At 43.6% G+C, this 15,029-nt stretch overlaps 1 protein-coding gene across 1 annotated transcript in view; it reads right to left on the reverse strand.

Moving 5' to 3' along the window:
• The window catches only part of PDLIM1 (PDZ and LIM domain 1), a 44,223-nt gene that overhangs the window by 18,258 nt on the left and 10,936 nt on the right, over nucleotides 1-15,029 (reverse strand). Inside the window, exons 2-3 of the mRNA XM_064716426.1 lie at nucleotides 14,048-14,199; nucleotides 4,381-4,465 (exon numbers count right to left, since the gene is read on the reverse strand). Of these exons, the coding sequence (XP_064572496.1) occupies nucleotides 4,381-4,465; nucleotides 14,048-14,199 (237 nt within the window). The remainder of the gene's footprint in view (nucleotides 1-4,380; nucleotides 4,466-14,047; nucleotides 14,200-15,029) is intronic.

Here is a 15,029-nt window from a genome sequence, read left to right on the forward strand (position 1 = left end):
GCATTGCCCACACATGCACAGCCTTATCAAAGGCCAGGCCAGCCACACACCCAGTTTCTATAGTCCCCGCCTGCTTCGTATCCAAGGAAATAAAATACACAAGATGGAAACAATGACATCACTCTGTAAGAATAAGGATGAACACAGGACAGACACTTTTAAGAAGCTTTGGGAAGACAGAAGTGGCTATTTCCATCATCCTAAAAATACCCTGATTCACCCTCAGAGCTCCTCCAGCTGCTAACCTCTGTCTGAAGGTTATTTTTATTTAAAAAAGTTCTTATGTTTGAAAACCCTTACTTTTTGTGATTAAGAAGAGCTGAACTATCCACCTCCAATCAAGAGTCTTTACTGGCATTCTCAAGGTCTGATGTTAATACTTGTGCCTCATTGCAAAGGAGATATATAGTCTGCAGGGAGCGGGACAAGTTTTTGAAGGCAGTCTGGGTATTGACTGTCCTTGAAGCTAGAGTCTCTCAGATCTTTCTCTATATTAGCTCACTCAGCAAAACCAAAGACCTGGACCCCACTGGCACCTGTGTCTTACAAAAAAACAAAACAAAACAAAACAAAACAAAATAAAAATACCCAAACAAACAAAAAACCAAAACAGACCCCAGGTCTGACAAGACTTAGCACAGTTAGAGGATATAGAATTTTATTGTTTATTTTACCAAGAGGCAATTCAGCCCCTTGGGTAGAGTTGGGCCCCATGGGCTCTGTGTGGCCCACGATCACCAGAGGGCATGGCTGACTTGAAGTTCTGCAGGTCTCTGGTCAGTATCATAAGCATTAAAATTACCTTAGCAATCACATAACTTGATCTCTCTTGCTGTGACCACTTTTCTCAAGAGACATTAAGCAGAAGGGAGAGACAGACATGTTATTTTAGTCTTTCCCACTGTTGTGAGGAAAAGACCTTGATGGGAAAATGCCACTGAGCTATCAGCCTTAGGATCTGGGTTAGAAGTGCAAGTGAACTAACTGAGTAAATATGCTAAGAAGACTGTCATTTCCTTCCTCCAGTGTTGCCATGGGCACCAAAACAAAGCTAGGTCAGCTGCTGAGCCATCAACACCGACAAGCTGCTGCCCCTTTTGATGAAATGCAATTTTGTCATCACTCTTGCCTCAGTTTAAATTAATTTAGAAGGATAAGGATAATGGCAATGAAACAATAATAAGACTGTAGCTTTTTCATGGGCAAAGATCAGCTTAGACAATGAAGTCAGTCTTTGGACTCAGGACTTCAGGGAATGCATGGGAGGTTGCAGAATGGCTTTTTATTTTCCAAAGGCAAATAAAAGTATCTTGAATGTACATTCCAAGTAAGGGAAAACATTTCCACAGCCATGATGCAGCATGTCACCAAATATCAGCCTCCAAAAGGATTACAGCAGTAAACAAATAGTCCATTTCAAATGGGGTAAAAAATATGTAAGCAGGGATCTTAAAATACGTAGCTAGTCATAGACAAGCTCTTAAGCTCTGGTTCCTGAGACAAACTGAAAATTAGGTTCTTTTGCAAGATTTTTGGCAAAGATTTAGCAGCTACATCAGTAAAATATGAAGACAAAAAGAAGGTGGACAAGCATGAAAAACTTCTAAGATACCAAAGGTAGGAGAGGCAACATCTAACAAACTAATTCTAAGACAGATGGTAATATATCTGAATAAATCAATTTCTACAGCAAGGGTTTTAAAGACTTCTTTTTTTTTGAGCCTGAAGTAAGGCTACTCACATGTATGATTTTTTGTCTATGTTCAAAGGGCTATGTGCAAAGCCAATGAGAACCATTGTCAGAGGACCCTGGACCAGGATTTCAACAAACCACTTGGACTCAGCACGTCCTATTTTCTTTGGTAAGTGAATTAATAAGTGTTCTGCACTAGACTGTTGCCAAGAAAAGCAAAGATACTGTTTTCACTGGCCAGCAAGTTAAAAAAACCTGAGCAGCTCAGTTTTGCCTTTGAAGATTCAGCTCTACTCACAGCTTCAATCAGTTGTGCTGGAAAAACAATATCAGCATCTTTGTGGTAAAATTCATAGCAGTTTACCATGTTGGTATACACACACGTAGCATTTTCTGCACTCTGCTACTGCTGATTTGCAGCAGGCCTGGCCAAAACCCCTGATGATGCTGCAAAGACACAGCCCCAGAGTGACTTGGCCAACACTTGCCGCATGCTCTGGCAGGAATCAGCATGCTCTTCTGAATTCACACTCCAAGCAGAAACACCTCACTACAAAACTTACTTGCTGTAGTCAGCTACTGAAAAGGCAAATAGGAAAAAACTCCCAAACAATCCACCAAAAAACAAACCCCACAGCCTTACAACTTGATGGTATTCCTGATGCTTTGGCATAGCACATTAGGATGTTCAGGCACTGTTCTGCCTTAAGAGTAAATAGGAGTTTGTGGTTTGGAGACATGATGCATCTCCCCTCACACTGCTGAGTTCCTGTCTCAGTATGCAGCAAGTGAAGCCCCTTAATGTTAAGCCCAGTGTTCTGAACAGCAGCAAACCCCACTCACATACACAACTCTAAATTATTTAATCTGCTTTAATTTAAAGAAAGGGAATAAGAAAAGACAAGACTTCTGTGAGTTTAAATGTTCCTTTCACACCAGGAAATAACTCTTCTAGCATCAGCCATCAAAGGGTCAAAGCTAATTTTCAGGCCACCATTGATTCTTAGTATAAGATTAAGACAATGGTTACTGCTCAGAGATAAGCTCTGTAACATGAATTTCTCCACTCAGCTGTGCATCAAATTCTCCTGCTCAAGTCAGTTAGAGGTTATTACCAATAAATTCAGTTGTACTATGTTTATAAACTAGCAGTATCACGATATCTATACAGTGGCCAGAGCCTGAACCAGATCTAAGACTTAGGAGGGAATGTCTTTCTCCACCAGCATTACTGCTAAATCCCGACCATCTATCTAGATTGGACTGTGGTGGGGCAGTGAGTGACAGGGGAGTTCAGCAGCTGGTTTCTTGCTGCAGTTAACTAAAATTAGTGAGCTACTTTAAAATCCCACCTAGGGCATGTGTTGTGCTGTATGTTTGATTTTATGGCATTTAGCTGAATTCTTGCTAATGGCTGCATTGGGAAATTGGTCTCTAGGATTGAATCTCCTGCTGAATTAAATGTCAGCTCTCTGTATCACAGCAGCAAAACCTCAGTGCAGACTCTGCCCCACTCCTTTGGCAAGAGACAGCCCCTAAGTCCCAAGGTTGAAGCAGAGTCTTTCCAATACCTGGGCAGCAGAAGGCACAGACCAGACCTCAGCCCAACAGTGTCACAGACAGGTGTCACCACATGGCTCCAGCTCAAACTAAGTCAAAATGGCTCAGTTTCACACTGTGCCTTGGCAGAGTTATGAAATACCTGGAGAATGCTGCACCAATTCCTTGGGCCAAGCAACACAGAGAAGCCTGATGTGAAAGAGAACATGGACAGATCCCAGGCCAAGGTCTGGGCAGGGTGCTGCTGCACATGTGCTGCTTTAGTCTCAGGTCCTTTCCAACCAAAACAGCCATGTTAGTGCTTAAGTAATTGCAGAGTCAAACTAGTTTTATAATATACTTATTTTGCTAGAAAGACTCACATGGGATGTGTGCTTGGGTGAGAATCCACTGGGGCCATGTCACTGCCCCAGTGAAAATTCAGAAGAATGCCACTGACTTTAGTGTAGTTATTTTGGATTTTTTGCAGTGTAATCCTCTAAATCTAGCCCAGGCGAGGCCCTTGCACAGGTTGCTGTTATTACTACATTTACTTGACAGAGGCAGCAGGCCAATGAAGCAAGGCTGTCAACAGGCTACAAAACCAACTTCCTAGACAGAGGCTGCATGATCTGCCACACAGATAAACACGTAAGATGCTTGTGTATTTCTCTCCCACCTTCTCCACAGCTAGACTGCTAAGAGCTTACTGAGTAAGAGAAAAAAATCCAAACCAAACAAAGAGAAAACCCTGAGTCAGTGATATTCCTCACCCCTCAAGTCTTTTCTATCTATGACAACTAACTGGCTTAGTACAGTAGCAATGATTTACTGAGCCACACTTCTGCAGTGCCTTCTGTGCCCTGTGGTAGGTGTGAGCAGGCAGCTGGCAGGAGACACCTCTGACCCAAGCAGGTTAGCTCAGGCATGGCACCCATTAGCTCTCCACAGCAGCAGGCTTCTCAGCATGAGGGAGGGAGTCCAGCTCTCAAGGACCCCAAGGGCCACACGATCTCTGATAGTATGGGGCATGATGCTACCCCCAACATGATTATCAGAGTGGCATATACTCAGCTCCTAGGAGGATCAGGCCCAGAACATCTCTCACAGGAGTGAGAGGAAACAAGAGCAGTTATTCCAGGACTTACCTGTGGCTCAGAGGCCAGATTCATCTTATAAGGATGTGTCTTTCCCTCCTCGCTTACAAGTGGTGACCAGACTTTTGCCTCCGATCTGCAACACACACATTTTGAATAATTAATCTATTTTCATCAGTGACACCATAATTATTATTAAAAGGCTCAAAGTTCAACAATTTCTCAAACTTTTCCACAGTCTCTCATATATAGCACAACCCACATCAGGAGGAATCCAGACAGCCTCATTTTAGGTACACAATGTAGGTGGCTTAGATAAGTGAGGTCCTTGGAGCAAGACAAGATCTCAGTAGTGACTGTCCTGGCTTACTCTCTGTGACTCCACAGGCAACACATCAGGCATAGGCTCCCACCCAGGCTGTCAAGCTGGGGGCTACCCAAAAGCAGAAGCTGGAGATATCCTGCAGATGCCTTAATTAAGTGGGACAATTCAGATTGCTATGTGCTTCAGCTTTTATGGGTAGCCAGCAAGAGGAATGATTCTTGTCTGTATTTACTATATAAAGAACATTTTGTTCTTGAGGTTGGAATGCCTTGGAGATAAGCTAGAAACATTTTCTCATTTGGGTCTCCCAAATTTGCTTCTTATTTATAGTGGTATCCATGTTGAACAAACAGAAGGCCTTTTAGAATGATGAAAAAAAACCAAACCCCGCCTGCAATGGGACCAAGAACTGAGACGACCTCAAGTGACAGAGAAAGTCTACATAACCTTTACTGGTCTGTGGTCTGACCCAATTACTCACAGTAGTCTGAAACACAAGTCAAGATCTACAACTAAAACCAACTGCTTTTACCATCCTCATTGTGGAATTCTGCTATGTCCCAAAGAATGACAAACAAATGGTCAGGAAGAACTGGAGTGCTTGGATTTGCTCGAAATATGTTGTGGGAAGCATTTCTCAGAAGTAAAGACGGTATTACCATCTCAGATGGATTAAACAGTGCCACTTTCCCCAAACATTTGAATAGTAGGGAATGAGTGACTGCAGTATTGTTGATTGAAAACTGCTGTTCAATGCTAAACATTGCATCATGCAACAACCAGATGGCTGATAAACTCTCAGGATGAGGTCTGAAAACTATGTTTCTGTCCTGTTGACAGAAGCCCTTTCTGGAATCTGGAACTGGAAGTAGATGTACTTCCTAGGTATTTGTGGGTCAAGGCCTAGCTATAATTTAAGTACTTAGTAGCAAAACAGGAATGCTTCCATTGCAAACTAACTGGATCAGTGGAAAGAGATTTTTCAGTTAGAGAAGGAGGAAGAGACTAGAAAAAGAAAAGGCTGACAAGGATGGAGAAACAGGGTATAAAGCTACCCACAACATATTCAGCCTGTGTGCACCATTCCTCTAAAAGCCCTCCAAAGTCACAATGTTTTTTAAACAGCCCAAACTTAGCTGAGATGTACGTATACATCCCAGACATTTGCTGCATAAACAGCATTTCAATATTTGCACCTAGAGGGCAGCTCGGTGGGAGGAGATGGGAGGCAGCATTCTCAGCCAGGAAAGAATAGTTTTATTGACCTGCTATTCCCTTTATTGCACAGTGGACTTTACACAGAAGAAACTTGAATGAAGGCTGCTGTGCTTTCACAGGAAAAGTACAAACACACAGGTCACACCTGATATCCTTTATGAGTATTCAGGTACAGCAAACCTTTGACTCTTGGTTATTGCATGCTGCAAGCCCAGCAGATCCCTGACAACCCATGCCACTCAAATGCTGCCGTGGGGCAAGCTGGGGCACACACAGACAAGCATGACTAACAGCTGCCTGATATCAGATCCACACCAATCTGATCATCATCTTGTCACAACAACTGCTCTTACTGGAGGTCCAACATGTCTCAGGTGAATACAAAACAACCATTCTCTCCTTGCTTCTGGACGTCCATGTTTTAAGGTGCCTGAGGAACCAGCAATTTCACCCAGATTATGGATATCAAGCCTTACAAAGTCCCATCAGGGATGGCTGTATTTTCCACACCTGAAGACTGTTTGCACATAGGGAAGCAGCCTGATGACCAATACAAAGTCTTATTCCTTGGAAGGGTTTGGAGATCATGTGTGACCGAGTTTCATCTCCTCTGGAAAAACAGGGGACACAGCAAAATGTATGGAAATGAGACACCCAGCCAGCCAGGCTGTAAGCAAAGGGACATTGGCTGGAGATGAACGAGCAGCTCAGAGAGCATTAAACACTTCTGCTGATCTCTAGCATGAGGCATCCCTGTGCCAGTTCTCACAGCAGTGATCCAAGAACTCTTGAGGTAGCATTTTCTTTCATAGCAGTTTATTATAAGCTTTCAGAAGTATGAGAAGGCTTTATTCACACTGAAAAATTTAAGCCTAGAGCAGCCCAGTGTACGAATATGGAACAGAAACTTCCCCTCAGGCACTTGATTTCATCCCACTGTCCTCAGTGCATTTGAGGTGCTGATCACACAGCACTTTGGTCTCCAGAAGAGAGGAGGCAATTATGGCAAACTACTGCAGCCCATGGGGGGCTTGACCAAATTTTTCTTCTTTATTTATAAGCAAGGCAAATAGCTCAAGTTTGTTCCCCAGACTGCTGCCATCCTGCTCTGTCACTGGATATAAATGGAAGCAGCAAGGTCACTCCAAGCTTTACTTTCAATCCAATCTAGAAGTTATCCAAACAGAAATGTTAAATAGGCCATGCATCTGTCCCTCTGAGGCAGGGAAGATAAAGCTGCCCTTTGTATTCACAACAGCTGCAGAAGAGCCCCTCAGCCACTCTCAGCAGCCCATTTATGGCCCCAGTGAAGCAGAAAAAGGACACAGCTTTGCTCTCCCTGGCTTTACCCAGCAGATCTTCCAAGGCATGTGCCCCATCCCACCTGAGGAGCCCACAGTCTGTGGGTCTTAGGTACAACCATGATAGTCCCAGCTCTTGGGAAGAGTTTCCTGGTTCTGCTTCTTGTGTCAATGTCTGTAATTCTACTGAAGTGTGGCAGGAGGAAGAAAAACACCACCTAAAAGTTCACCTTATGTCCCACTACTGGCCCAGGGTTTACTTTCTGCAGTGTTGGGAAGTGTGGGCACCAGGCACAGAGAGCAGGGCAGATTAGACTCACTGTGTTTGTATCTTATCCATATGGTTCCATATCTTAGCTATATGAAGGAGGGAGCAGGTGTCAGAGTAGGCAGCTAAACCCAGCCTTGGTAACAGTACCTTCAGCTCACACCAGGCTGCTGCTGGTAGGGGCCTTCTGGAGATCTTTCTGTCCAACAGCCTGCTGGGGAATCCCACCCTGTCTGAGGAAAGCCAGGGGCTTTGGCATCCTTATCAGATCTCAGAAACTCCTGATAAACTGATGAATATTTATTTTATTATATGGTTTCTAATCCATATTCTTTCAAATGAGACTCCATCAGAGAGCAATACTGAAAACAATGAAGGAGACAAAAACATGACACAAACAAGCCTGAGAATGTGGGTCAGGAAAATTAACGGCAGGCACATCTATACACAAACTCTGACATTTTTGCAGTTCACATTTCCATGTTGTTTCCTTACTACAGGACAGAGAGTAACTTAGGGCCAGGGAATGAGCCATGCATCTCCTGTTTCATCCAGGCAGAAACCAAAACCCAAGATTAGAAAGACATTTCTCTGATGCTAGTTTGGATGAAGAGGTACTGGCAGGAAAAAGAAGGAAGGAAACCACATGCAAGTCAAGGCAGGAATATGGAGAGGTATTTATGAAACAACAATTTTCAAGCAGCTTGTCTCGAACCTGATGTAATATAAACATTACAAGAGCCTGGATTTTGCTATCAGTGCTTTGCGTGCAAAGCTGGGCCATAGCTTCAAGGGAAAAGAGCTGGAAAATGAGGGTCTAATTCTTTGTGCCAGGAACTGTGTAATTTCCATAAAGAAGAAAGGCATATCTACATTCATTCACATCTCATTTCAAACACTGGGATGGACACAACTAAGATACCAAGTAGCAAATAAACCCCAAAAGACTGAAAAGTTTCTTGTCCAGCACAAAGTTTTTTAGCTGAAAAATGAGGAAAGACCTAAAGAATTTATCTTTCACAATCCTCTCACCAGAGTTTTCAACAGGCATTTTAATAAAGATTAGAAACTAACTACAAGAGCTGTCAGACTACCAGGAAGGGACCTTTTAATCAGCCTTTTAGCTGCAACAGCTGTCAAATACAGGCCCTTAGCTTTAAACATGAGTAGTCACTTTTAACAAACATCCATTAATGGACATATTCAGTTTGGCAAGCAAAACTGTATTCAGACTGCATACAGCCTCCTGCCAATTCAAACAGCAATGACAGTCACAACTTCCTGGAGACAGGAGACCCCAAATGCATGTGTCCATGCCCTCTTGCATTTCAGGTGTCTCTTTATACAACCACTAAAACCAAAAAGGCAACTCCAGTTAAACTGCTGTGGCTTCTTCTGTGTATCTGGAGCAGGTTCATGACAGCTACAAAGGCTCAGACACTGACTGCTCAGACTCACACTCTTCTAACTGGCCAGCTGCAGAGTTAACTCTTACTGCCTCACCAAAGAGGCTGTAAAATCACAGCAAATACCAATCTTGATATGCCAAAATTACTTTGAACATATCTGTTGTTAGTAAAAGCTGCTGGCATGCACCCACAAGGGCTGGAAGCACCACACTGGCCATGGAGAGGTTGGGAGTGGCCACAGAGGGCCAGGCAACCTGCATGGCCTTATATAGCTGCACACTGAGCAGCTGGCTTTTCCCAGGGCCAAAGGAATTATTAGTAAGATGACAGAACTGGAAAACTCTTCTTGGCAAGGAAGCAAAAAAGCAAACCTAAATGAGTCAACGGATTCCACCGACTTCCTAGAACAGAAATCCAAGCCTATTGTGGCTTTGTGCAACTATTCCCCACAGCTCAGACCTGGCAACACATGGAGTGAGCAAGAGTGCAAGCATACCTACCACACAAAATGAAAGGACACGACATGTGTGCTCTCTTCTTCTTTTACATCTACACATGATCCTTTCTGACAATCCATTTAACAGGTCCTGGGAGCAGACCTGACTTCCCTGATCCTAGCACTTTTCAAAGAACAAATACATAGCTTCACTCCTCGGCAGCACTTTCAACAACTTAAAAGACTATTTTGCAAACAAAAAAGGTGCATAAACTGGCAGCAGAGTAGCAGAAAAGCAGCTTGAAACTTGAGAAAAATGACAGTAGAAGCAGAACAGGACATTACATATTTGCAACCTTTTTTAAAAAATATTCTCCTCTACCACCCTCAAACTGCCTCCAGACATAAAGGGAAGGACAGACTCACTACAGGAACACCTTTTTTGTTGAAAAAACCCCTTATATAAATATACACTTTAACTTTGAGTTGCTCAGGGCTGTACAGTTGCACCACCCATCTGGTGACTATAGCCAGAGGCAAAGAGCCATTTGTTATAGAAATAATTTTCACCTGTGCTGCAATGAACATTTGTCTGCTTTTGTACATCTGCAGCCACAACAGAGCTGTGTGTCAAATTCATCATGAGCACTTCCACTGACAGGGGTGACGCCTGGATCATTTGGCTATCCTGTGAATTTTGTGGTAGGAGTATCTGTTTCTCCTGCACCTTCTTTGCTTTAAATGCTCTTATTCAGGGAAAGCATCTCACTCAAAATACACTACATTTCCAAAGAGAGTTGATAGGTGTCTCCAATTTGTTGGACACATCTTGCTGCTTACCCCCATTAATAGAGAGCAATGGTGGGAGAGGCTTAGCTCAACCCTAACATATCAGTGCAGCGGTGTTCACACCCTAATTTGAAAAAATGAAATCACCAGGAAAAAGAAGCATAGCTCTTCTAAAATACTCCAACTTCATTTTTCCTATGGAGAGACTCAAAAACCTCCCTGTGAATTCCTCAGTTCAGCAACCAGGTAGGCTTGAATTGACTGAAGCACTGTCTTGAGCTTGATTTTACACTGCTGAAGACAATAATGGAACCTTTACTTTGGTTTCTTGGTAACTACATTTCTTTTCAAACAAAAAGCAAAATGAATGAACAAACAGGCTCAGAAGAGAGCAGGAGCTGCTGGACACAGTGAGTTCAGTGGGAATTTGTTATCTTTGGCAACATTGCTGAATATCCACTTTCGAGGCAGAAGACAGACCTTTCCAACTCTGTTCACAAGTCAAACAGCAAAGCACTGGGCAGTGCCACTTAGGAAAGAGTACTCAAAGAAAGCAATTTGTGGCTGGGTTTTAAATCCTAGGAAATTATGAGATTTGCTCCTTTGGGTGAAAAAGCAGACCAGACATGTTTTCTTCAGCTAGCTAGAAAGTTGATACGTTTTTAATGGTGACTTGTGTTAGACAAGATTTCCTGCCCACAATCTGATCTGAAATATTTTTGGACTGTTACCATTGCTAAGAAAAATAGCGAAACAGGAAACATTGGAATGCTGTTGATATACACAATCAAGCATACAGTGCAAACAGCATTTCCTTTACCAGAAGCATTTAAGTCCTTTCAATTCTCTATATTTACACTTCTCTTAAATAATCATTAGTAAGCCAAACATGAAGACATCTTAACTGCTTAGCTATCGTTAAAAGAGAACAGAGTTGCCAATTTGAAGAACACACATGTATAAAGATTGTTTTGGTTCACAGAAGAGCAGATGAAAAAGACAAGCATGAAACACTCTCCTAGCTTCCAGCTACTTGCAGCTTAAAGGTTTTCTGCAGCAGAGATACCTCCATTGTGTATATCATCCTTTAAAGATTTGTCTTGCACTAATTCACCCACTAGGGTCCTCAAACCACATGCACTCATCACATGTACAGCACAGTCACAAATGAAGTCTCCACTGTCACAACAGTGCTGATCCTTTGGTGAAACTGAAACACCTGGTATGAGCTCAGACCTGTGTCTGAAACCCACCTGGCACAACCTTGCTGCCACACTGAATGCAGGTCAGAGAATATTTAGCATGGGTAATCATTTAAATAAGTAATCATTCAAAATTCATTAGTAGCAACTTAAAAATCACTAAGGACTTATGCTTTCACAAGACATCTCTCCAATGGTGAGTAGAAAAGGAGGACAGGGAAGACTTCTCACTCCAGAAAACCTAGCCCAGCTGGGCACATCCTCCCACCAGCGGGGTAATGCTCCAACCCACAGAGGTGCTGCTCTGTCAGAGCAAGGATCTGTGCCAGCGCAGCTCCTGGGCACAACTGATTCAGCTAATGAGCTACAACTGCACAGAGTGGAGACCAGACCCAAGGGCTGCTGGTGTTGCTGTGCAAATGATGTACATTCCTTTTCATACTCAGCCAACTATTTACAGAGCTACTTTGACAGAGAAAAAACTTTCAGCTCTGACCTGACTGTATTGTGAGCCTTCCTCACCAACTGTACGGCCAAGCCTTAGTGACAGAGCTGTGCCCACCAAAGCTCAGGAAGCCCAAGCCACAGCACTTGGCCAGGTGGCACTCATTTTCCCCAAGAGCCTTCCAACCCCTCCATCCCCATGGCAATGCCCTTCCCTTCTTCACAGAGGAGGGATCCCCACCACACCACAGTCTGCTTTCCTCACCCACTTCCCCTACCTTAAGGTGAGCAGGAGGGTGAAGTATGGCTCCAGGTCTTTTAAAAATGCTTTCTCTGTCACCTCTCTAGGCATCCTCTCAAGGCCTTTCATTTTAAGGCCTTAGACTGTAAAGTAAAAAGAAATGCTCCTGCCTCAGCAATAAAGACTACATAGCACTTCTGACCACTGAGGGCAGCTACATTTAGACCAACACAATTATGGGGGCCTAGAAGGAGACACTGGGCATAAGGGATAAAATCTTCTCAACAGAGTACAACCAGGAAAGACAACATGATGTACACAGATTTTCCATAGAGCAATGGGTAATAATATCAAACTCTAAAGTGTAAGAAGTCAGATCACTGCTTTCACATTCTTGCAGTTTTGACACTCTTCCTGGCCTTCTGTCAGCAGAACTCGGTAATCAGTACAGCAGCAGAAGCATCCAACACACACTAATGCTACCTCGTTGAAAGAGGGTCTTGAAAGAGTGGAGTTGTGTAAACTGAAAGCCCCTGCACAATTTTACACAGCTGCAGATCCAGCTAGAAATCTCTCCCATGGCAGCTTCCAAGCCCAAGGCCAATGAAATGTGCATAGGGTAGCTATAAACTTAACGACATTGTAATTAACATTAGCAAACACATTTTACAGACTCAATGATCTGTAAGAGTGAACTTGCCTGCAGGCTGAAAGAGCCCTTGCCTCCCTTCCTCTTTCCCAGCCAGAACCACATGGCACTGGTTTGCCAAGTCAAGCAGCTGGATTTTGGAGAGGAAAAGGAACACTCCTTTGCAGGAAGATTACATGCTGCTAACTTCAAGGCCAGTACAAAAACTCTGGGGTTAACAGGCTGCTGCAGCGTTCACTACCCATTCACACTGCCTGCACTGTGCTCCATTCTTCCCTCTGTGAGTTCCCTTAATGAACCACCAGGCAATTTTTTGGCCAAGACCCATCGCTTCCTCCTGAACTGGGAAATGCCTGCTGAACTCCTGGCATTGTCCAAGCCATGGTAAAGACTTGTGTTTATCACAGAAAAGCCCTGAACAACTGGACCACTGTGTCATTGAAGGCATGCTTTTGCACTCCTTTTGAAAGCACTTCCCCTGCATCTGCCCTGAAACTGATGGATGATCCCTCTTAGGGAAGGCAGGCACAGGCAAAACTTGCTGCAGGGCAAGTAGAAATGCCATACTGCATCTACCACCTAGCTTTGAAAACCACTGGTATCTGCAGCTGCAATTTACACAAAAAGGAAGGATAAATCCCCAGCACCCTCAAAAAAAGCAGGCTGAAGTTCTTTTAAGTAGCAGCAGTTCAATGCAAAGCAGAGCCCTGCCTTTCCATCTCCATCTCCTCTCCGTACAAAGAGGGCCCAAGAACAAAGCCTGGCTGGGGAAAGGAATGAAGCTGTCCATTGCTCTGCAGTTCAAGATGGTGGGAAGGCTGAAGTCAGTCTGAGCTCTACAGTAGTGGCAGAAATTGTGGCTCAGCTGTCACCTGCCTTTAGTTTTTCAGGACTTGGAGAGTCTGATGCCTAAGAGGAACTTTGTTGCACCCCGGGTCATCACTGTTCGAGGCTGACAGTGCTGTTTGATCAAGAGGCTTCAAAATATACAATATTTCTGAGTCTGTGCTTGGCAGAAACCAGGCAATTAATTGCCTGGAATAACATATAGGCATATATTTCAACTGCTAAAGGAGTGCAACAGGAAGGAAGGACATCTCTGGTTGCACGTCCTCTGATATGAGTGAAGTTTTCATGAGACTATAATTGGTTTCTTGCTGCCAGGAGCCACAGAGTAAGTTGACAGACCCTGCCATAAATTATCAGCCAGTTCCTCACTTGGAAAGTTGTTTTCATAAGGTCAAAGTGCAGCAAATGCAAGCAGCATTAGGATTAAAGGATGAAATGCAGTTCCCTTTTGCTAGCCAGCACCTGCCAGACAAAGCACTAAGAGGTCAAGTTAAACAAGCAAGAGGCCTACTGCCACACCAAAACACAGCTACTGCCCACCCTGCAATCCTCCCTCTCTCCAGCCCCAGTCCTGCCCAGCTACGTACCTGCTGACTGTCAGGGTCAGCTCATCCGTGCAGCCCTTGATTTTGTTTTGTGCCTCAAGGTGTGTCATGTTGTCTGTGTTCACTCCATCGATGGCTATGATCTGGTCTCCTATACACAAGTTGGCTATTGCAGCTTTGCTGCCTGGAGTCACCTAAGAGAAAACAAAAAGAGTGAATGGACTTTCCAGGGAGGAGATTTCCATAGCAACATTTGAAAAGGAGTTGGAGAAGCTGTGGCTTTTCTCACTGGTACCTGGAAGTAAAGAACGTAAAATTAATGAAAGTAAATTCTAAGAAGAAATTTATCTAGGTCTTTTAGATAAAGGATTTTGTTTCGGCACCCACAGATAGAAATCTGGAGAGAGAACAACAGGTAAATAACAGAAATCATATTTTCACTCAAGACAATTCTCATGCTAGAGAGCAAGATCATAAAGAAAGCAACTATGTTCTTTTGTGGACAGAGAAGTGCTCTCTGAAACAGAAGGCACTGAGGACAGACAGAAGTCCAAGTCCCTAAGAACAGAGGTGACAGAAAAGAGTATCAGAGTCATTGCAATACCAATGCCAATCATAAACAGCTTTGCCTGCATTACAATTTCATTCGTTTTCTTCCTTAAGGAAAGGTTTGGACTCAAGATTTTGGATTCCTTCTTTAGTTGTTATAATATGGTTTTTCCCAGAAACGGGTGCAACACACATTTACTGATTTCAGCAAGATCAATCCCAAAGCAGTGTGTGATCTACGCAGATCGGAAGGGGCAAAGGCATCAGAAACGTCATCCTTAAATCACAAGCTGTCAGCAGTGTCTGAAGAAGCAGAAGCACCACCCCCCCTGCCTGATCACAGCTCACCTTGACACCTGTTGCCATATTGATCTCCCCTTCCTCTCCATGTGGCCCCAGACAGAAGGCACTATGCAGCAATGCCATCAGCATGACACTCCTCATGAAAAAGGTCCCAGCTAAAACTTGGCATTTT

Source organism: Zonotrichia leucophrys, chromosome 6, assembly GCF_028769735.1.
Source record: "Zonotrichia leucophrys gambelii isolate GWCS_2022_RI chromosome 6, RI_Zleu_2.0, whole genome shotgun sequence".
NCBI classification, from domain to species: domain Eukaryota; kingdom Metazoa; phylum Chordata; class Aves; order Passeriformes; family Passerellidae; genus Zonotrichia; species Zonotrichia leucophrys.